General features: G+C 53.4%; 3 protein-coding genes across 3 annotated transcripts in view; 1 reads left to right on the top strand and 2 right to left on the bottom strand.

Annotated features, from left to right (window-relative positions):
* The window catches only part of CIMIP2B (ciliary microtubule inner protein 2B), a 43,872-nt gene extending 37,640 nt beyond the window's left edge, over nucleotides 1–6,232 (bottom strand). The window contains exon 1 of the mRNA XM_063594412.1: nucleotides 6,090–6,232. The gene's annotated coding sequence lies outside the window, so the exon portion shown is untranslated. The remainder of the gene's footprint in view (nucleotides 1–6,089) is intronic.
* A 1,173-nt stretch (nucleotides 6,233–7,405) lies between these two features.
* Nucleotides 7,406–12,183, top strand: TESK1 (testis associated actin remodelling kinase 1). Its single transcript, XM_003829829.5, has 10 exons — nucleotides 7,406–7,987; nucleotides 8,133–8,254; nucleotides 8,386–8,434; nucleotides 8,989–9,135; nucleotides 9,479–9,561; nucleotides 9,733–9,823; nucleotides 10,079–10,162; nucleotides 10,311–10,400; nucleotides 10,546–10,660; nucleotides 11,013–12,183. The coding sequence occupies exons 1-10, from the start codon at nucleotides 7,769–7,771 to the stop codon at nucleotides 11,891–11,893; spliced, it is 1,881 nt and encodes a 626-aa protein (XP_003829877.2). The 5' UTR covers nucleotides 7,406–7,768; the 3' UTR covers nucleotides 11,894–12,183.
* On the bottom strand, nucleotides 12,127–20,993 carry CD72 (CD72 molecule). Its single transcript, XM_003829830.6, has 9 exons — nucleotides 20,391–20,993; nucleotides 20,183–20,290; nucleotides 19,345–19,416; nucleotides 18,770–18,859; nucleotides 18,113–18,448; nucleotides 14,999–15,144; nucleotides 13,951–14,066; nucleotides 12,747–12,898; nucleotides 12,127–12,450 (listed from the first exon to the last, which is right to left on the bottom strand). The coding sequence occupies exons 1-8, from the start codon at nucleotides 20,470–20,472 to the stop codon at nucleotides 12,769–12,771; spliced, it is 1,080 nt and encodes a 359-aa protein (XP_003829878.2). The 5' UTR covers nucleotides 20,473–20,993; the 3' UTR covers nucleotides 12,127–12,450; nucleotides 12,747–12,768.
* Nucleotides 20,994–22,596: the final 1,603 nt, after the last annotated feature.

Below are 22,596 nucleotides of genomic sequence, written 5' to 3'. Positions count from 1 at the left end.
GCAACGGAGCAAGACTCTGTCTCAAAAAAAAAAAAAATTATATTGTATTATTACTATTATATGTTATACCTATTCTATATTAGAGAGAACTAATAGGACAAAATGTTAACAATTGTTGGATTTAGATGAATGATGTACAGGTGTTCATTATGCATTCCTTCAACTTTTCTGCATGTTTGAATTTTTTCATAATAAATAGATTAGGGTGACTGTTTTTGAGGGTTTGAGACAGGGTCTTGCTCTGTCGCCTGGGCTGGAGTGCAGTGGCACCATTATGGCTTACTGCAGCTTCAACCTCTTGGGCTCAAGGAATCCTCCTACCCCAGCCTCCCACGTAGCTGGGACCACAGGCATGCACCACCACTCCTGGCTAATTTTTTGATGTTTTGTAGACAGGGGGCCTCACTTCATTGCTCAGCTTTGTCTCAAACTCCTGGGCTCAAGTGATCCTCCTGCCTCAGCCTCCCAAAGTGCTGGGATTACAGGCATGAGCCCCCATGCCCAACCTGGGAATACTATTTTGAGAATAATGAGTAATCAACCACATTCATTTAACTGCTTTTAAGGTCAATAACTTTATATTCCTCTAATACCCAGGTTGTGGTATCCAAACACCATTTCCCACTAAAAAAGACCATGAATCACTGGGGGAAAAAAGTAGCTGATACCAGCTCTGGTCTAGATATGCACAAAATGAGTCCAGAACATTTTATCATATTGGATAGCAAGAAAACTGGAAATTTATGTCAGAAGGACTCAGGAACTAACTTGAATAAGTCCCCACTGGCCAAAATAGGACAGTTTTGGCCAGTGGGAACAAAATAGTGATGGCAGCAGCAGGCTGTCTGCAGTGGCTGCTGCCATCATGCCAGCTGCAGCAGGGAGGCATGGCCAGGGCTGCACATTCCATGGAGCCAACAGGAGCTGGGGACAAGCGGGATCCTTGTCCCTTCCAAGTTGGGGTGGGAGCTCCCTGGGTGCTGCTGCAGCCGCCCAAGCCACGGCTGTGGACCCGGGCATCCCTGTGCTTTCAGGGCCGGGAGCAGACAGGAGCCCTACCTTTCCAGGCGCAGCTGCAGCCACCCAAACCACAGCTGCAGACTCAGGCCTCCTGCTCAGCAGAGCAGGCAGGAGCCCCGCCCCCGCCAGGTGTAGGTGCAGCCACTCAAAGAGTGGCTGCAGACTCAGGGATCCCTGCCCTCTTGGGGCCCCAGAAGGCCTCACAGGCTCAGAAATTCCTGCTCCCACTGCCTGGCTTCTTCCTGCTGTTGGTGCCCACTCCAATCTCAGAACAAAGTCAGAGCAGAGCCTGGGCACTGTCACAGCCTGGCCGAGTGTGCACATACTCGGAGCAGTGCTGACACACCAGTCCCCTGCTGCTTTGGTCCCCTACAGATTTTGGGTGCCAATGAGCATAGGAGGGAAGCCAAGTGGGGTCTGAAGGCAGCTCAGCACTGGCCTGCAGGCGCCTCTTGGCACCTACAGCCTGGGCACCATGAATGGCAGCAGGAGGCAGATAGTCTTCTGAGCGGATGGGGCAGGTCCCTGGTAAGGCCCCACTTTCAGGCCAGGGAGGGCCTGAAGGCTGGGGACCGGGCTGCCCATCCCACTATGGGAGTGGGAACTTGTGGTGACACTTCCAGGCCCACCCATGGCTGCCCAGGACCAATTGGCATGCACTTCCTCCCCTCTAAGGCCCATAAAAGCCCAGGCTCTGAGCAGACATCAGGACAATCAGCTGCAGAGAGGAGCTACCCACACCAAGGCCTCCTCTCTGTGAGAGCTGCAGATGTTGGGACAACCAGCTGCAGAGAGGAGCAACCAACTTTCGGGCCTCCTCTCTGCTGAGAGCTGCAGAGACTACAGGATGACATACCTGCAGAGAGAAGCCACCCACTCTAGGGCCTCCCCTCTGCTGACAGCTGCACAGATGACAGGACAACCAGCTGCAGAGAGACGCTACCCTCCCTGCTGATAGCTGAACACTTGTCAGGGCGACTTGCCTAGCAGAGAGGAGCTACCCTCTCTGCTAGGAGCTGAACACTCCTCAGGACACCCCTGCTAGGGAAAGGAGCTGCCCCCTGCAGGTTTCTTTTGAGCTGTTCTATTGCTCAATAAAGCTACTCTTTGTCTTGCTCACTCTTGTCTGCGTACCTCATTCTTCCTGTCGCAGGACAAGAACTCAGGACCCACCAAATGGTGAGGCTAAAAGAGCTGTAACAAACGGGGGTGAGACATGACCCTTGCTTGCCACGTTGTGGATGAAGGCAAGGAAAGAAGAACTGCAGCCCTTCGGGGAGCCTAGCCCTGGGAGCTCCCCAAGCCAGGGCTGTGACTTCCTCTTTGAGGACCTGCTGTTCCTGGCATCTCCAAGCTTCCAGGCACCAATGTGTCCCCCAGTGCCAGCTGTGGAAGCTGCTTGCCATGTGCCTGGTCCGGCCGCAGGCTTGCAGGGAAATGGTGCCATGCTGGCACCTGGAACTGCCCGCCCCGCTGCAGCACCCGGAATGTCTGACTGTGCACAGTGGCTGGACCCAACGCTCACTCACATACCCCTAACTGTTCCACGCCTGTCTCACCCTTGGCAGGCATGGGACCCAGGCTGGTAGCGTGAGCCAAGCACAGGCTGCCAGGCTGGGTAGGCGAAACGAGCCCAGAGGGCCTGAGCAAAACTGGGGCAAAAGCACCACCAGCCACAGAGGTTTCTGGCCAGAAAAAGGACGCCCCAAAGATCCCGTAACAATAGGACAAGCACCAAAAATGATAACTGGGCGCAGTGGCTCACGCCTGTAATCCCAGCACTTTGGGAGGCCAAAGCAGGAGGATCACCTGAGGTCAGGAGTTTGAGACCAGCCTGGCCAACATGGTGAAACTCTGTCTCTACTAAAAATACAAAAATCAGCCGGGCGTGGTGACAGGTGTCTGTAATCCCAACTACTCAGGAGGCTGAGACAGGGGAATCGCTTGAACCTGGGAAGCGGAGTTTGCAGTGAGCCGAGATCACACCACTGCACTCTAGCCTGGGTGACAGAGCAAGACTCCATCTCAATCAATCAATCAATCAATAACTGGGCTGGGTGCAGTGGCTCATGTCTGTAATCCCAGCACTTTGGGAGGCCAAGGCAGGAGGATCACTTGAGGCCAGGAGTTTGAGACCAGCCTGGGCAAAACATGGTGAGACCCTGTCTCTACAAAAAAATTAAAAATTAGCCAGGTGTGATGGCACGTGCTTGTAGTCCCAGTTACTTGGGAGGCTGAGATGAGATAATCACTTGAGCCCAGGAGGTCAAGGTTGCAGCGAGCTTTGTGCCACTGCGCTCCAGCCTGAAAAAGAGTGAGACCCGTCTCAAAAAGAAAAAAAAGATAACTAGCAATAATTGAGTACATCACGTATGTGTTAAATTATGAGTTCATAATGGTACTTTAAAAAAAACCTCATCGGTCAACTTTGGAAGATGCTGGGGAACCAACTCATTACTTTGAAAGCTGGTAAAATAAGTGAGAAACAATCAGGTATTTATTCTGCCTTTCCTAGGAAATGTATCTCTGTGTAACAAATAGTTAATGTGGAAAAGTTTCTCCTTATAGAATTATTCTACCTAATACTTCTATAGGAATTCATTCAAAGAAGGAATGATAATATTATTTTCTAACTTTTTATTTATTTTGAGACAGGGTCTTGCTATGATGCCCAGGCTGGACTCGAACTCCTGGGCTCAAGCAACCCTCTCGGCTCAACTTCCCAAGTAGTTGGGACTATAGTCGCGTGCCAGCATGCCCAGCTTTAACTCCTCTATTAATGAACCTAGACCAGTGGTTCTTATTCAGGGTCAATTTTGTCCCCCAGAGGACAAATGGCAATGTCTAGACACATTTTTTTATTGTTACAGTCGGGAGGAGGTGCTACTGGCATCCATTAGGTAGAGGCCAGGGATGCTGCTAAACATCCTACAATACACAGGACAGCCCCCTACAATAAAGAATTTTCCAGTCCAAAATGTCAATAGTGCCACGGTTGAGAAACAAATATCAGTTATTAACATCACAAAAAGACCACCACTGTATACCTCCTGTATACCTCCTGATAGAAGTGCTAAAACCATCTACAAATTAGTTTTGCCAAAATAAATCTAAATTTGATTAAGTTACCAATTTATATCAAATACAGAGGATGGAGGAACATGCCAAATTACCACAGAAATCAAGACTCTAAGAAACTCTACAGGACAAATGAACCAGTTTTAAAAAATAGTAAGAAAAAAGATGGAGAATAAGCATAGATCTGCAAAGACTTAAGAAACATATGGCTGGGTGTGGTGGCTCACACCTATAATCCCAGCACTTTGGGAGGCCAAGGCGAATGGAATGCTTGAGCCCAGGAGTTGAGACCAGCCTGGGCAACGTGGCAAACCCCATCTCTACAAAAATACAAAAATTAGACAGGTGTGGTGGTACCCACACCTGAGTAGTCCCAGCTACTCAGAAGGCTGAGGCAGGAGGATTCCTTGAGCCTCGGGGGTGGAGGTTGCTGTGAGCCGAGATCAACCCACTGCACTCCATCCTGGGTGATAGAGCCAGACCCTGTCTCACAAAAAGAGAGAGAGAGAGACAGACAGACATATCACCTGCAAAGTACAGACCTAATTTAGATTTTGATTCAAATAAACAATTTTTAAAAATCAAACGTAAGACAGTGAGGGAAATGTAAACAACTGGATGCTTGATGACATGAAGGAACTATTGTTTTTTTTTTTTTTTTGGTGTGACAATACTGATTTGGTTTTAAAGAAGAATCCTTATTTAGAGATAACGTACTGAAACATTTACAGGATGAAATGATATGTCAGAAATATACACAAATATGGAGTGGGGAAGAGGGCACGGGTATAGATGAAACAAGATTGGCCATGAATTGCTCATTGGAGAATCACTGACATAGAAGGGTAAATGAAAGTAGGTACTTTCACCTGGGCCAGGTCAAATATGGCAACAGTACAACTGAGGCAAAGGAAAGCCAATTTTGCACTACGGGTTTCCAACAAAATGGTCTTACTAATCCAAGGTAAATAAACATTCATTTTTCTATTCTGTGTGTGTGTGTGTGTTAAGACATTTTCCACCATACAAACAACAACAAAAGGTTTTTTTGAGACAGAGTCCCGCACTTGTCGCCCAGACAGGAGTGTAATGGCGCGATCTTGGCTCACTGCAACCTCCGCCTCCCGGGTTCAAGCGATTCACCTGCCTCAGATTCCAGAGCAGCTGGAATTACAGGCGCTCGCCACATCAGGCTAATTTTTTTGTATTTTTAGTAGAGACGGGGTTTCACTATGTTGGCCAGGCTGGTCTCATCTCCTGATTGAACCACAGTCACAGCCTCCTTCCTAATCAGTCTTGGCCAGGTTGGTCTCATCCTTTCCTGATTGAACCACAGTCACAGCCTCCTTCCTAATCAGTCTCCCGGCCTCCATACAACCACCGCAATCATCTTACAAAAAATAGGCACCTGGCTCTTTGGCTTGGCATTACCATCACCAACTACTACAGTAATTCTCAAACGTGATAAAGGGCCAGAACCCAGTGTCGGTTAAAAGATCTATGATATTAAACAAAATGAGGCATAAATTCCTAGTGTTTACAGATGTCATACAGTAAAAAGCAAATTCACAAATTAGTTGTAGATGTTAACATTAATGTGATGAATGAGCTTGTGCTGAGACCAAACGCCTCCAGAAAAAAGAACAGGATGCACGTGCCCCGTGCAATTCTGTGAGGTTGGCCTGCCTCCACCGGCTGGGGAAGGATTGCGAATGTCTCCCATTCCTCTCGCTCCAAACTTGTGCAATACCTTCCCTTGTACAGCGCACCAAGACAGCATCTGGCCTTCTCTTGACTCTAAGGAATCATGTATCATTTATGACCGTCTTTATTCTTTTCTCAGTAGCCCTCGACAAGCGAGTAGTATTTCTTGGCTCCAAGTCTCATAAACGTGTAACCAGACTCCATTGGAAGACGGTAACCCCACGCGATACGGACTGTGCTTGTATTAATTTTCTTTTAAGCTTACTACAGAAATATCAATACAGTACTTGAGAATTCCTGCAGGACTCAGCCTCGCTTCCTCGAGGAGCTCTCAGCCTGCCTCCGCACTCGAGACGGCAGCTTTCTCTCCCTCCGCCCACCGTTCCGCCGCTAGGTGGCAGGCGGCCCAACGACGCCCTTTTAAACCGTTTGCCCCGGAGTGGACCGCCGGGATCGCGTGTCACCACCCAACCCTAGCGATGATTGGCTATTTCGCCGAGGCCGGAGGAGGAGCCAGCGGCAGAACCGGAAGCGTCTGGTACGGCGAGTGCACGGAGTCCTGAGACTGCGTGCGCACCCAGGCACCGCGCCGACTTAAAGAGGCCAGTTGCAGCCCTTCCTCCGGCCTTAGGGGGCAGACCGTGTTCCTACATGGAGGGCGGAACCCTCACACTGAGGAGGGCTGGGTCACACTGAGGGGAGGAGTCACCTTGAGAGGAGGGGTCACAATGACTAGTGGAGTTCCTCGGAGGTGGGGTCTCACTGCGTGGGAGGAACACAGAGCAAGGGGGTGCAGCACTGAGGGGTTCTGACACACTGACGGTGGCAGTGCCACACTGGGGAAAAGTGCCCCCGAAAGGGAGGTGTCTCACTGAGGAAGGGAGGGGTCTCCGAGGGACAGCGTTCTTTGAGGGGGGTGGGATCTTGCGGAAGGACGGGCTTCCCTGCAGGTGGAGGCTTCTCTCTTAAGAGTCTTTTGGGCAAAGTAGTAAGAGGGAGGTCCCGGCTGGGTGGTCACAGGGCGGAGGACCTGGACTCTCTTCTTTATTGGGAGGCGGCAGGATGAAGTGAGGAGGAGTCGGGGCTAAGCTGGGTATGGGCCGGCCAAAGGCTTCCTATAGCCCCGGGGTATCACAACCTCCCGTGAAGGTAGAAGGTGTTAGGGAGGCCAGAGGTTCAAGGTGTCGGAGTCGAAGAGACCTGGGAAATGGGCAGGCTGGGCCGGGGCGCAGGCCAGGAAGGTGGACAGGTTGCTAGGCTACCTCTGATTGCGGCTGGGCCTGAGGGGCCTACCTTTCTGCCCCGTTGGTCCCTGGAGCCCAGGAATCCGGCAGGTTTCTGAGCCCGATCCTCAACGGACAGTAACCCAGGGAGGAGAGGGGACTCCCTGGGCAGCTAAGCTTCGCATGCGCACCATCAGCCCTTAATTCCCTCCCGTTATTCAAGCTCAGGCCGGAGCTTATTTGACCCGGGCGGCCCAGGGCATCGCGGCCGGAAAGCGGGGAGGCGGGGGTGCGCACCTGAGGGGGCGTGGCCGCTGCCGGGAGGCCGGGCTGGAAGGAGTTAAGCGGAGGCCCGGCCCAGCCCCGCCCCCGGCAGGCCGCGGAGCCTGATCCCCGGCGGCTAAGCGGAGCAGCCGCCGCCCGCCCGCCCGCCCGCCCGCCTCCGCCCGCGGCAAGCCAGCCCTCCGGCGCCCCGGAGCGCTGCCGCCACCGTCACCGCCACCGCCCGGTCCAGGCCCAAGCCCAGGCCCTGCGCGGAGCGGAGCGGCGCGGCGTCCACCCGGGCCCAGCCAGCCGGCGCGGCGGGGGCGGGTCCAGGATCTTCGGCGGATCTTCCATTCTCAGGGCGGGAGCCGGAGTCCGGGCGCCCGGGATCGGGCTGGGCCCGCGCCCATGGCAAGCGCGGCCTGTCCGGGCCCTGGGGACCCTGCCATGTGAGGCAGGCCCGGGCTGGGGGCCCGGCCATGGCCGGGGAACGGCCCCCACTGCGGGGCCCTGGGCCCGGGCCTGGAGAGGTGCCGGGGGAGGGGCCCCCGGGGCCGGGGGGCACGGGCGGAGGCCCGGGCCGGGGCCGCCCCTCCTCCTACCGGGCTCTCCGCAGCGCCGTGTCTAGCCTGGCGCGTGTGGACGATTTTCACTGCGCGGAGAAGATCGGGGCCGGCTTCTTCTCTGAGGTCTACAAGGTAGGACCGGCCGAGAGGGCAGAGGGGCGGGACCGAGCCTTCAACCAGAGGCTGAAACTAGGGGGCCGGGAGTGCGGGGAAGAGGGTCCAGACTCCGGCGACCCGCCCGACCTGCCCGGCCCTCGCCGGCTGCTCCTGCCCCCAGGTTCGGCACCGACAGTCAGGGCAAGTCATGGTGCTGAAGATGAACAAGCTCCCCAGTAACCGGGGCAACACACTACGGGAAGTGCAGCTGATGAACCGGCTCAGGCACCCCAACATCCTAAGGTGAGCGGCCCCAGTCTCTGGGCAGCTTGCTGGGCGGGAGAGAAAGGGAAAGATCCCGCGGGAAAAGTGGAACTGAGGAGGAGCTGAGGCCTTTAATAGCCTATCCTTCTATCTTCCCCATCCTCTTGCAGGTTCATGGGGGTCTGTGTGCACCAGGGACAGCTGCACGCTCTTACAGAGGTGAGGATAGGCCAGGAAGGAGGGATCCCCACCCCCCTTCACCCCCAAGGATAAAGGGAGTCAACAGGCCTGGTGGATCTACGGAGGACTAGTGAGAGGCAACAGGATCTCCTCCCAGGGGAGGCTTTCCTGAACTTCCCTTTAGGCAAACCACATATAAAAGGCCTCAACTGGTCTTATTCTCTGTATCCCCTAGAACAGTGCTGTCCAATAGAATTTTCTTCAGTGACGGAAATGTTCTCTATCTGTGCTGTCCAATACAGTAGCCACTAGCCACATGTGGTTAAATTTAAATTATTTTCATTGTTTAGATTTTTTTTGTGGGTCAACTTGATTAAATAAAAAATTTTTTAAATTAGTTAAATTGTTGCACATGGCTAATGGCTATTGAGTTGAACGGGGCAATCCTAGAACATGGATGGGGGGGGTCCTACAGCACAGTCTTACCCCTATGACCTCTGTGATCCTCCGGAGTGTCCCCTAGCGTGTAAGTGGGGGACCTAGAATACAGACTGAAGTCTGACATCTATTCCCATTCACCTCCTATGCACCAGTATATGAATGGGGGGACATTGGAACAGCTGCTCAGCTCCCCTGAACCCCTATCCTGGCCGGTCAGGCTCCACCTGGCCCTGGACATTGCCCGAGGCCTGCGGTACCTGCACTCCAAAGGTGTATTTCACCGCGACCTCACATCCAAGGTAGGCTAGCAGGGTGGGTGGAGACATGAAAGAGGGTTTGAGACTATTAGGTTGTAACTGGCCTGTGGATGTTGGAATATGGATAACAGATATATTAGGATGTTGGAGTGGCAAGGCATTGGAGAATATTGGGGGACCAGGGTGAGGGGAGTGCTCGGAGGGACTGAGTAGCACCCTGTGTTTGGAGTGTTGGATGATGTTGCAATATTGAAGTGCCTTGAAAAACTGGGAGAGCAGAGAGGGTTGGAGTTATGCTGGAGTGACAGGGCTTTGGGTTATACATTGGGAGGCCAGAGAGCAGAAGGTGATGAGTGCATGGGGATACTATGTGTGTGTGTGTCAGAACTGTCTAGTCCGACGGGAAGATCGAGGCTTCACCGCTGTCGTGGGTGACTTCGGGCTGGCCGAAAAGATTCCTGTGTATAGGTGAGATGAATGTCCCTGTTCCCCCAAATCTCCCAGAGTGCCCCTATCTGATGTCCCCAGAGCCCCAGCGATGTTTCCCTTGGGGAACGGAGGGAGTTCACCTCATCCCCTTTTGCCTGGCGGGGATGCCTGAATAGGATGTTTCTGACCACCCTGCCCCTGCCCCTGCAGGGAGGGGGCAAGGAAGGAGCCATTGGCTGTGGTGGGCTCCCCATACTGGATGGCTCCAGAGGTGTTACGGGGTGAGCTGTATGATGAGAAGGTGAGACATCAACCCTTCAGATCCCCAAGGCCTTCCGAGACCCTTGAGGTATTCTCATAAAGCCCCATCCATCCCCAAAACAACCCTACCAGATCTTCAGGAGTCCCCAAGATCCCTTTGCCCCTCACAGGCACCCTTCTAACACATGAAAACTGTCAAGATCCCCCACCCTCAACCAAATTCTGCTATATTCTGTCAAAATTCTGAAATGAAAACTGTTAATTCTTCCCCGACACTATTATCTCTGACCCCCAGGCTGATGTCTTTGCCTTCGGGATTGTCCTCTGTGAGCTCATCGCCCGAGTACCTGCAGACCCTGACTACCTACCACGCACTGAGGTGAATGTTTCTAGGTTTGCAAAGAAAGAATTCCAGACTAGCTGGCTCATATCCAAGGAGGATTCCCTAGAGGTTGAGGTTCTGACTGGGGAGCAGAAGGAGAACCCAAGAAAAGCTGACTTGGAGGTCCCTCCTTCTGTCCCCACAGGACTTTGGCCTGGATGTGCCTGCTTTCCGAACTCTGGTGGGGGATGACTGCCCACTGCCTTTCTTGCTCCTGGCCATCCACTGCTGCAGCGTAAGAGCCTCACACTCCTTCCTGCCCCACCCTGCCCCCATCCATAAGCTGCCATGGCTGCCCTATGGGACCCAGGTGATGGGAGGAAACTCAGAGACCCTCTTTCGGAGCACTGAGTGAAGCCGTTCCTGTCTCTACCCATCAGCTGGAACCCAGCACCCGTGCCCCCTTCACTGAAATTACCCAGCACCTGGAATGGATCCTGGAGCAGCTGCCTGAGCCAGCCCCACTCACCAGGACCGCCCTGACACACAATCAGGGTAAGGGAGCCTGACCTTGACCCAGCTTGAGTCCTTTGGCCTTTGTCCTCCCTAGAACTCAGAGGTGACGTGGGGGAGGCTAAGTATATTTATTAGTTGAAAAGGCTGGGGGTCGGGCTGGGGTAGGGTGGGAGGACATCTCCAAGAAGACAGTTTCCTAATGCTAAAGCTTGAGGGAGAGGAGGGGAAAGAAGTAAAAGGGGCCTGGAGATGACATCGCCCCTTTCCAAAGCACCAGGTGGGACTCCCTTTTTCAAGCTCTAGTCCCACCAGCCTCCTGGAGAATAGTGAGGCCCTCAAGGAGCTGTGATCAAATGCTGAGGACAGTGATTCCAGACTTCTCTGTCTACAGGCTCTGTTGCAAGAGGGGGTCCCTCTGCCACGCTTCCCAGGCCAGATCCCCGGCTTTCCCGAAGCCGGTCAGACCTCTTCCTGCCCCCATCACCAGAATCACCCCCCAACTGGGGGGACAATCTGACTCGAGTCAACCCCTTCTCACTACGGGAAGACCTCAGGGGTGGCAAGATCAAGCTCTTGGACACGCCCAGCAAGCCAGTCCTGCCTCTTGTGCCACCATCACCATTCCCATCCACTCAGCTGCCCTTGGTGACCACCCCGGAGACCCTGGTCCAGCCTGGGACACCTGCCCGCCGCTGCCGCTCACTACCCTCATCCCCCGAGCTCCCCCGCCGTATGGAGACAGCACTGCCAGGTCCTGGCCCTCCCGCCGTGGGCCCCTCGGCTGAAGAGAAGATGGAGTGCGAGGGCAGCAGCCCTGAGCCGGAACCTCCAGGACCAGCGCCCCAGCTGCCTCTGGCTGTGGCCACAGACAACTTCATCAGCACCTGTTCCTCGGCCTCCCAACCCTGGTCCCCTAGATCAGGACCCGTCCTCAATAACAATCCCCCAGCTGTGGTGGTGAACTCCCCACAAGGCTGGGCTGGGGAGCCCTGGAACCGGGCCCAGCATAGCCTGCCCCGGGCGGCAGCCCTGGAGCGGACAGAACCCTCGCCACCCCCTTCAGCTCCCCGGGAGCCCGATGAGGGGCTGCCCTGTCCTGGCTGCTGCCTCGGCCCCTTCAGCTTTGGCTTCCTGTCCATGTGCCCCCGCCCCACACCAGCTGTTGCCCGCTACCGCAACCTGAACTGTGAGGCGGGCAGTCTCCTCTGCCACCGAGGGCACCACACCAAGCCACCCACACCCAGCCTGCAGCTGCCTGGGGCACGCTCTTAGCAGTGGAGCCTGTGGTCTCAGGCCTCCAACTTTGGCCTTCAGGACACCCTGTAAGAACAGAGCACACTTGCTGGACAGTGCCAGTCCCAGATGGGCTGACCGGCTCTTCTCCCCGTGTAGGGGAGCCCCAGCATGGACTCAAGGGACAGAGCACTTCCAGTCGACCCCCGGCTCGCGTTCCCGTGGGGATCACTGAACCAGACACAGCATTGCTGACACATGAGACTAACACGTGCAATTATTTAAAAAGATTTCAATAAAACTGCCTGGCTGGCTCCGGGCCGCCCCTATCCGCTCAGCCCGTGCGCCCTCCTCCCCCACCCCATTCTACCATGGGAAGTTCTTGGGGGGAGGCCAAAGTCCCTTCTAGAGGTGGCTTCACCCTTTTCCCAGGAACAGTCCAGTTTCAGGAAGAGGGAGCAGGCAGCAGGCTGGCTGGAAGTGTCAGGTGTGGGTCAGCCGGTGGCTGGGCACTGCCCAGAATGAAGGAGATGGTCTGAGGAACCCCAGGCCTCAGGTTAGGAAGGAGGGGCACAGGTTCTTGTTGGCATGAGTGTCTGGAAAAGTAAAGTATCAGTGAGCTCCACGGTTGACTTAACTGAACCCTCATCCCACTCACCCCATCTCCTCCTCAGCTCTCGACAGCCACACCACCAGCCTCCCATAAGTTGTAGGCCTTACCTGTCCCTCCCTGCCCACCCCACCCTAACAAGCAGACCAAGCAACTGGAGGCTGTGGAGGAACTTTCATCCCAGGTACAAGTTTTCTCTTGGGCCCCTGGGCCCCTGGGCCCCTGCTCTGAGTCCCTCTGCCCCTGGACTCCCCATGCCTCAGCCCCATCCCTCACTCTTACCAACTCAGTGCAAAGGACTGTCCTAATCTGGAAACCTGAAAGCTGTCATCTCACAGATGTAGGGAAGAGAACTTCTACATGACTCTGACTCCAGTGTCCACCATGACCAAGTTTTATGTACCTTGTTACATTTTGAGCTTTGAGCATAAGTCCTAAAAAGTAGTAAGGTAGAGCTAGGATATGCTCTGGACATATCCCACCCTCCCTTCTCTCCCCTTCCCCTGCATAAAACCTAAATCCTAACTCACCCTGCCTGCCTAAGGCCACATCTGGGCATGGTTCAGGACAGATGTCTGGAGTTCAACTAAAACAGGCTTTAGAACCAGCAGAGGGAAAAATCACTCGAGGTCTTAAAGATGGGAAGGCCGGGCTGGGCACGGTGGCTCATGCCTGCAATCCCAGCACTTTGGGAGGCCAAGGCGGGCGGATCACAAGGTCAGGACATCGAGACCATCCTGACTAACACGGTGAAACCCCGTCTCTACTAAAAATACAAAAAATTAGCCGGGCATGGCGGTGTGCGCCTGTAGTCCCAGCTGCTGGGGAGGCTGAGGCAGGAGAATGGTGTGAACCCCCGAGGCGGAGCTTGCAGTGAGCTGAGATTGCACCACTGCACTCCAGTCAGGGCGACAGAGCGAGACTCCATCTCAAAAAAAAAAAAAAAAGATGGGAAGGCCAATTGAGGAACATAAGGAGGTTGCCACCCTGTTTCAGGGTCCCTAGGGTTGATCCTCAATGGTACCCCACTGCTGTCTTGATCACAGTGAAGTGGAGCTTCGATGGTACCCCCGCTGCTCCCTTGCTTACTTCACTGAGGCAGCTCTAGTGCCCCAAGTGGCCGCTACTGAGAAAGTACAACCTCAGTTTGGGTGGCCTTGTCGAAGGATGGAGAAACGCTGCTGTCATCAGCTGTGGAGCCTTAACTAAATCCTTAATGTCTCCCCCTAAAAGATAGCGTAGGTCCCAACCTAGTAGTTACTGAAACAAAAAAGTATGTGCCAGGGACTTCTAGGTGGAAATAGAATGGAGAATAAGATTGCCCTAAGAAGTTATTAATCAAATAGAGGAAACAGACAAATAGGCAATTACAGTGTTGATTTATGGGAGAGTCCTGAGGGGACCAGGTGGGAAGGAAATCTGATTACCATGTCTTTATGGAGGGGATTATGGAGTTGAAAATACCCAGAAGTCCTAACAAACTTACCTAGTGCGTTGTGTATCATCAGTCAACTTCCAATCCTTGTTAGAGCTGAGGCCAGTCCAATATGAATTCCCTGAACCACCATTTGGCAACAGTGAATTTAAGAAGTAGTAAGAGTGCTGAGAGGAGATTCAGAGAGACCAGAGATACATGGAGAGTGATGAGAAATATGGAAGAAAATGCACACCCTAGGGAGGCCTCAGCTTTGGCAAGGGGGCTGTATATATGACAGCTCTTTGGTAACTTGTCCTTGAATCCATCAAGTGCCACCCTGCAGATGCAGGCTCACTGCTAAATTTGCCTTCCAGCTGAGTAAGAATCTCTGCCAGCCTTTGGAGGGGAGTCATTGTGTGTGCTGTTCTGGCCCCAAGGAACTAATCCCTACAATCCAGCCCACCAGGTGTGGGACCTGTCTGCCTGAGAGGCCAGAAGAGTCCAGGAACCTGTCAAGCAGCCCAGGGAGCTGACCAGCAAGCTGAGATGAGATACACATTAAAGTAGAGGCCGGGCGCAGTGGTTCACACCTATAATCCCAGCACTTTGGGAGACTGAAGCAGGTGGATCACCTGAGGCCAGGAGTTAGAGACCAGCCTGACCAATATGGTGAAACCCCGACTCTATTAAAAATACAAAAATTAGCTGGGCGTGGTGGCATGTGACTGTAGTCCCAGCTACTCAGGAGGCTGAGACAGGAGAATTGCATGAACCCAGGAGGCAGAGGTTGCAGTGAGGTGAGATTATGCAAGTGCACTCCAGCCTGGGTGACAGAGTGAGACTCTGTCTCAAAAAAAAAAAAAATGTAGATATGGTTCCTAAGTTTCCATTCTCATGCCAACTCTAATCAGTTACTAGGGGCTGCCTGGACCACTGTGCTGAGAAGATGCAGAGGTTGTTTCCAAGCTCAGAGGTCAAGAGTATTGTGATTCTCAGTTTCTTCCATGGAAAAGGAATGGCCACCCCAGCCATGTGTGCACTGCCATTCCTGACTTGATGACATATGTCCCTTTACCTAATAGTACCCACTGCAGTCTGTGAGTAAGGATATGCTTACTGATTGTGGATAAAGTTCACTGAATGTGGCCAGCTTGGAAGACAGAGTTTCACATTGTTTTTGGCTCTCCTGCCAATTTTTTGAAGTAAGTGAGATGTAAAAGCAGCTTTTCTGATGCATTATCCATCCCGACAGACAGCAGGTGTCTAAAAAGCAGAAAGAGTGTGATAGCAGCAACAGTTGGGATGAAAGTGACTACTCAGCAATCTTTTGCTAACAATATTCCCCTAGAGTTAATCTCAGCACCTTCATGGACTTCTATGATCTTTGCAATCTTTCTTTCTTTTGCATCCCCTGGAAACACCATACCTGTCCTTACTTAGTAAAAAGACTTTAACATTCAACAACATTACTTCTTAGCAATCTGGGAGGTCTGTCTTAATAGGGCTGATTTTATTACCCCAATTTCTGAACAATTGCAGTCCACCCTGACACTTTACCTAACATCTCTTGGGCCCATCTCCTCCACTCCCTAAAGCACCCCTCACTGCACATCCTCCACTCCTCCAGCACTGGCCCCCTCCGTCCCTCTCCAATTTCCTACAAGCAGAAAATGTTGTGTACTGTTTTGCAGAAACTGAGCTCTCTCCTTTTCCCTCCTCTCCACCTCAAAATTTCTCTTCTCTGTTCTTCTTTTCCTGACTATCCATAAGAAATAAATATCCCTCTTTCTTCAACATCCTACATCCCAATGTGCACTTCTGATCCCAGGCCACCTCTCTCCATTGCTTTGTTCCATCAGTCCTACCTTCATCACTCAAAAATCATTCCCTCTCCACTAGCTCCCTCTCTTCTCTCTACATATCCTCATGTCCCCACCCTGCTACTCCCTTGAGCTACTGTCCTATGGCAACTTAAAGGAATGAAAAGAAATCCCTGCTGGGCACAATGGCTCACTTCTGTAATCCCAGCACTTTGGGAGGCCGAGGCGGGGTGGATCGCCTGAAGTCAGGAGTTCAAGACCAGCCTGGTCAACATGGTGAAACCCCACCTCTACTAAAAATACCAAAAAATACCCAGGCACCATGGCGCATGCCTATAATCCCAGTTACTCGGGAGGCTGAGGCAAAAGGATAGCTTGAATCCAGGAGGCAGAGGTTGCAGTGAGCCCAGATCACGCCACTGCACTCCAGCCTGGGAGTGCACTTCAGTCTCACAGAGCGAGACTCCGCCTCAAAAAAAAAAAAAAAAAAAAAGAAATCTGTATGGCCAAATGGAAGAGGGTGAGGAGATAAGTGGCACACTGAAAGGTAGGCAGGAGTGATGGAAGCCATGTTAAGGATTTTTATTTTTATATTATGAGGAAGAGAAAAAGTCAGTGTAGGGTTTTACACAGAGGAATTTTGTTCACTAGCTATATCCCAAGTGCCTGGGCACAGTGCTAGAACATATTATATGTTATGTATTCCATAACTGTTTATGTAATCAATTAACTGGAATGCTGTAGATTGGGTGACATGATCAGATTTTTGTTTGTAAAAGATGACCCTGGCTCCAATATGAAGAATGGACTGCAGGGAGAGGAGTGAGTAGGAAAAACATTTAGAAAGCTGTTGCAGATATCCTTGCAAAAGATGAGGATGGGCAAAAATCCATATGGATATATAGACTTGGTGATGGAAAGTGAAGGGAATTCCTCTCTGAAAGAGTGGAAGATGAGGACATCTGCTGAAAGTGAGGGAGAAGGAGTTACTATGGAGAGCAAGCTGACCACTGCAAAGGTTGCCAGGCAGTGCTGAGAGACTAGAGTCTCAGTGGCACTGAGCAGAATGATTCCACAATTTGTCACACCTTGGTGCTGACCATGGGCAGTTGGGTTCATCCAGAGTTCAAATTTTGCCCATCAGGTACACTAGAAGGATAATGGAACAAAGAAGTGAGTGAGCCAGGTGCGGTGGCTCACGACTGTAATCTCAGCACTTTGGGAGGCTGAGGCAGGAGGATCGCTTGAGCCCAGGAGTTCGATACCGGCGAGGGAAACATAGTGAGACCTTGTCTCTATTTTTAAAAATAAGTGAGTAGTTGAAGTGATGGGCTCCAAACCCATGATAGGTAGGGAGAGAAGTGTGGACAGGAGACAGCTGATGGGAAGGGAGAAAAAGGGGAATCAGTTGATTGGAGGCCTGGACTGATGGGAAGGGAGAAAAAGGGGAGTCAGCAGATTGGAGGCCTCGATGAGATCAAAAAAGTGTGGGGAAAACCTGCAGGAGTGGTGGGCAGCTGTGATCAGAGTGGAAGTCTGAAACCATCCTTTCGCCAGAAGAGCAATTTGGGAGGTAGAGGTCTAACATGCTGCTAAGAGAATGGGCAGCCCTGGCATGGAACTGATGGTCACAGAGGGTAATGTTAAGGAAATGAGGGCAAGGGGTGTCTGCACATAATCTTGCTGTCTTGTGCCTGGGGAGATCACCCAGATGACCCTCAAGCTAGACAGAGCCTAAACCTGATCATAGCCCAAAAACACCCCAGTCCCCTTGGGCGTGGCACCTTGCCTAGACCCTCAGCCTGTTTTGATACAGCCTTGCCTCTTTTGTGTGTCCCTTTCCCCATCTCCACCTACTGGCTGGGGTCCTGCTTTCAAAATGAATGGACACCCCATCCTAGTTCCCTACACCACAACTCCCAGCTCCACCTCGCTGTGAGTGCTGAGCGCCTCACTGCCTTGCCCCACCACCAGGTTGCACTCCATGTCAGCCAGTAAGTCTTACCCTTTGGGGAGATCTCAGCTATAACGAAAATTAATTAAAAATGAGGTCCCTGTCTTTAGAAAGATGTGCAAACCGCCAAGTTCACATCCAAATTTGGGGGCGTTCCCAGATCCTTGTCACTGATATCAACCGGAAGAAACCTTGGACAGTGTGATTTGGACTGCTGGCTGCCATCCTCCTCTACCCTACAGGATGAGCCTTGGAGCTGGGTGGGTCCCCCTAACTCTAGTATGCAGCTTGGTCCTTCTCTCTGTTGGCCAAGGCTGAACAGCTCATGTCAGCCACCACTCTGGTTCACTGCCCCTTTCCTGAACACCTCACAGGCCCCTGGGTGATAGACTCCTGCCACTAGTATCTCCTTGCTCCAATCCATCCCTCCCTTCTCTCCTCTCCCCAGAGCGGATACCTGCTGAGCCGCATGTGAAGAAGGGCTTCAGTCTGTTCTCCATGTTGCTCAGCTTCTGCTCCAAGGCCCTCCTCTGTTGCTCCTCACTTTGCAAGGTCTCCTTCGTCTTCTGTCTGTCTGCCTGGCAGGCCTGTAGCTGCCCTTCGGCCGCCTGATGAGCCCTCTGTTCCACCTGTAGTGCTTCCTGACTCTGCGCCAGCTCTCTCCTGGACCCCTGCAGATCCTCTGCACTCTGTCCCAGCTGCGTTATCTTGAGGTGGAGCTGCTGCCTCAGGCTGCTGTTAGTGACTTCCAGAACCCTGTTCGTCTGCTGGAGCTGCTGAGACACCTGCAGATCTGTTTGGCCACAGAGATTTGGTGGATGTCTTCTCCAGCCCTGCCCTAGTGCCCTGAGACTGCAGCATCAGCCCTTTTTCTGCTTCTTGCAACTTTTTGCATCACAGGCTGAAATACAAGATTTGACTGACTAAAGCGTAAGGAGGTACTGGATTAGGTGAGGACAATTCAGGAAGACAACAGCCCTGGCTGGAAACCAAACCCAAAGCTAAGGAGGTGGTGGTAGTGACTATGATCCCTGCTGAGGAAGATCAGCTTTGGGGCGAGAGTCGGGACGAAAGTCGTTCGGTGTAAGTGGGAAGTAGGGACAGCCTTACTCACAGCGCACTCCCAGGCAGATGGCGGCCACTCCTAACAGCAGGCAGGTGAGGAGCAGGCCGAGCAGGAGGTATCGCAGGCAGGCTGTGCGGCCTTAGGGGGACAGTGGGATGGATGAGGGCAGTCAGCCCCCGTAAAGAATGTAGAGAGGAAGGGACAGGTCCGTGGGGGAGACCCCTGGGGAAGGCATCCCTAAGAGGAGGGCGGTGCAGAGCTGAGGGGGCAAGCATGGTGGTTTCTGTTGGGTAGCGGGGTGTTTCGCAGGTAGGGGAGAGGGTGTTCCAGAATCAGTGCTGGTGGGGACTCGGGGGCGTTACCTGGGAGAAGGGGAAGGAAATATCAGACGGAGAGAGGGGAAGGGGGGCAGGTAGGTGAATTGGGACCATCCGCAGGGGGGCGGTGCACGTCGGATTCAGGCGCACCGGATGAAGGTGAATGTGGCAAGGCAGCCCGGGCGGTCGGAAGGACTGCGCCCGGGTTTATCCCGGAAAGAGCTGCACCCCGCGGGGCCCAGCGCCATCCGCAGCCGGGACAGGCGCGAGCACTTGGCCCCGCGGCTGCCCCGCACAGGCACTCACAGGGGAGAATCCGCCCGACAGCTGGTGACGTCACGGCTCTCCAGGACGCAGTTGGCTGCTCCGACTTGACCGCTGTCGAGGGGAGCATCCAGTGTGAGACCGGAAGCCCCGAGTGTTGCCCCTTCTCCTCCTGCGCACCCGCTTCGCCCTCGCCACTGGGAAACTCCAGTCTGCCCTACGTTGCCTGCTAGAGTTGCTCTGGGACACAGTGTCACTCTCCTGAGTTCCTCCTCTGCCCGGGACTCTCTCGGCTTCCTCCTGGGTCTCACTGTATCTTTTCCCGGGACCCCCTCATCTCTCCTAGTTCTCCCTTTATCGTTTCCTCAGAGGCCCCTTATCTGTCGGCTCCAAGCCCTCTCCCCCTTTGCTCTCATCCATCTCCCATCACCTCTTTTCCCTCCCATGGCTCCCCGTTTCCCATTAGAACTCATCCCCCACAGGGCTGCCCTATCCCTCCGCAGCCCTTATCTCCCCGAAAGGGGTCTCCACCTTGCCGGAGGAATCTTTCTTCCTCCCCTGGCTCCCATTTATCCTGTTCCTATTCTTCTGTTTCCTAAGAACCGCCCTCCTCCTTTCCCCAGGGTATTGTGCTCTCAAGAATACTGTGGGCCATGGCGTGGGGGCGCACGCCTGCAATCCCAACACTTTGGGAGGCCAGGGCAGGAGGATCACTTGAGCCCAGGAGGTCGAGGCTGCAGTGAGCCATGATCACACCACTGCACTCCAGCCTGAGTGACAGAACAAGACCCTGTCTCAAGAACAACAACAAAAACATTGTGGACTCCCCAGCTCAAGACACAGCCCCCCAACAAACACACATCCCCCAGGCTCTCCAGACCTGCTTTGTCCCCTAGTACAGAAGAAGCCAAGCTTGAGGGCACCCCTAGGACTGCGGGCACTTGAACATTCTCGTAGGTGATTTCCTCATCATCATCAGCCCCTGGGTCTAGAGAGAAGAGAAAAGGGACCAAGGTGGGATTTGGGAATGGGATCTGTGGGGCGGGAAGTGGGGATGCAGGATCAAGGGGAGGCCTCATCCCCCTTACCCTGTCCTAACCGGCTGGAGATGCTCTTCTTCAGGGGAGCCTTCACAAACCTCAGATCTGCATAGGTGATGGCCTCAGCCATGGTCCTGAGCAGCTCTGCCCCCACTCGTCTTCCCTGTCATCCACTGTCCTCCCTTGCCCCTCTCGTCTCTGTCCGTTTACAACTAGGCTCTGTGTTCCCTCTGTGACTGCATGGCTTAGCAATTGGCCCTGTGACTTCCAGTCACAAAAGAGGAAGGTGTTAGCAAGTCTCAAACAGATGGGCTCAATGAAGCAGAAGGCATCCCTGGGCCAGGGCCAGAGGGGCCACGGAGGGGACGCTGAGGTCCAGAACACAGGGGTAGGGGATAGGCCTGTCCCCATGTCCTCCCTGTGCTTCCTCTCCATGCATCTTAAACCCATATGGGCCATGCTGGGCCCCAAACTCGGTCCTTCTGGTTATCTGCCCTGATCTGCCCCACCCTCCTCCTGGCTGCCTTGTCCACTGGGGCTTATGATGTGTAGCTGGAGCTGCACTGACCCAGACGATCTCCCCAGCTCCAGGGTGAGGCTCCATTCTCCCCATGAGACTGGGGGTTCCTGGTTTGCATCCCTCGCTTCTCATCATCCTGGGGTTTCCAGTAACTGGGGGTTCCAGTAACTGGGGGTTCAGGAACAGGCCTGGGCCAGAGGTGAAGGTAAGGAACAGCCATGGCTGCAGCACCTCTGGAAAGGCAAGTGGCAGCACTGCCCCCCATGCACCCTCATGGGGAGCCAGGGAGCAGGTGAGCAAGGGAGTTGCAGAGGGCTTAAGAAGGGCTGCAGCTTCCTAGGTGAAGTCAAGGCAGAGGAGCAGAACAGAGCCAGAGGCCGAGCGCAGATTCTGGACCAGCAGAGGTTTTGACATTTTCTTGGTTTGGTTTTGGTTCTTCTCTTACTTTCCTAGCAAAGTTCTTTCTTTAAAAAGTCCCAAAGCTGTCCCTTCACACCCAGCCCCAAGGAAAAAGGGGGCATTTGTGGCGGAGGACCCAGGGACTGTGAGGCCCTCATAGGTGGTGGGGGCCTGGCTGATGGAGGAGAGAGGGAACCACTTGGGGGAAAGGGGGCTGCTGAGCAGGGGTGCCCAAAGGTGCTCCCTAATGTTCTTTTACCAGGATGTGACCCCTACTAGGAACCCCAAAATGGCCTACATCCAGGATAGGAAGGCGCTAGAACAAGATGTAGTGTGGGGGTGGGAAGAACCCGCCCCTAGCAAAGTGACATCCGCCCCGCAGAATCCCCCTCCTGCAGCTGTGGGGAGGAAAAAGGAAGGGGGAAAAGGTCCTCACCACATGCCAACAGCTCGGATGATTGGTGATGTGTGGCAGGACACTGCCAGGGACCCTAGAGCTCTGCCAATAGCTCCGCCCAGCCAGCCCTAGAGGAAGTGGCCACTGAGGCAAAGCTGTGACCTCAAAAATGTACTTGTAGAGAGGCACGTGTGCATGTGTGTGCATGGATATGCATGTTCCCAGGACTTTGCAGTCTGTTAGGGCATCTGTGAGGTGAGCGGCTATGTCAGAGCCTGCCTGGAGGAGGAAGCCTTCTGTGGGCTGAAGGCTGCCTGTGATCACTGTTATTTTCCATGGCAGAGAATGACGGGTCATTTTCAGAAAATTCGTCAAAGGTCATCACAAGAGATCCTACAAGTATTTCCTTTTTGAAGCTCACTGTTTCCTAAGGTGCCTCTGCAGCTGTTAACTGTCCTTGCTTGATTAAAGTTTCCAACAACCTAGACCTTCCCCCAGATACAGAGAGTGGTATGTGGTGGTGACTCCCTGGGGACCTCAGGGGCCCTGAGAGTGAGTGGGAGGGTATAGAGCAGCTGGTGGCAGGGGTGGGTGGGGTGGGAAGAGTCAAATACTTGAACCTGTGGTGTACAGGGGGTGGGTGTGGGCAGTGTGTGAGTAAATCAATTGCAGGAACATTTGCAGGAGTTCCACAAACTGTAGAATGTCCCAGTTTTCAGATCCAATACACAGGTGAACATGATGTAGATGCCAGGTAAAATGCCAAAACCAAGCTTCTAGTCTGCACTCAAAAAGGTGTCTGTGGCCAACATAGTGAAACCCCGTCTCTACTAAAAATACAAAAAAATTAGCCCGGTGTGGTGGCTCGAACCTGTAGTCCCAGCTACTCAGGAGGCTGAGGCAGGAGAATTGCTTGAACCCAGGAGGTGGAGGTTGCA

The sequence above is a fragment of the Pan paniscus genome, chromosome 11 (genome assembly GCF_029289425.2).
Source record: "Pan paniscus chromosome 11, NHGRI_mPanPan1-v2.0_pri, whole genome shotgun sequence".
NCBI lineage: Eukaryota > Metazoa > Chordata > Mammalia > Primates > Hominidae > Pan > Pan paniscus.
This window is presented reverse-complemented; position numbering and strand designations above follow the sequence as displayed.

Coding starts and splice junctions, on each gene's coding strand:
- CD72 (XM_003829830.6), bottom strand. CDS start 20,472: ATGGCTGAGGCCATCACCTATGCAGATCTGAGGTTTGTGAAGGCTCCC. Junction 15,145..18,112: donor CTTCACATGCGGCTCAGCAG/GTATCCGCTCTG, acceptor TCTGCTTTTTAG/ACACCTGCTGTCTGTCGGGA. Junction 14,067..14,998: donor GTGAACTTTATCCACAATCA/GTAAGCATATCC, acceptor ATCTCCTCTCAG/CACTCTTACTACTTCTTAAA.
- TESK1 (XM_003829829.5), top strand. CDS start 7,769: ATGGCCGGGGAACGGCCCCCACTGCGGGGCCCTGGGCCCGGGCCTGGA. Junction 8,255..8,385: donor AGGCACCCCAACATCCTAAG/GTGAGCGGCCCC, acceptor ATCCTCTTGCAG/GTTCATGGGGGTCTGTGTGC. Junction 10,401..10,545: donor TGGCCATCCACTGCTGCAGC/GTAAGAGCCTCA, acceptor TCTACCCATCAG/CTGGAACCCAGCACCCGTGC.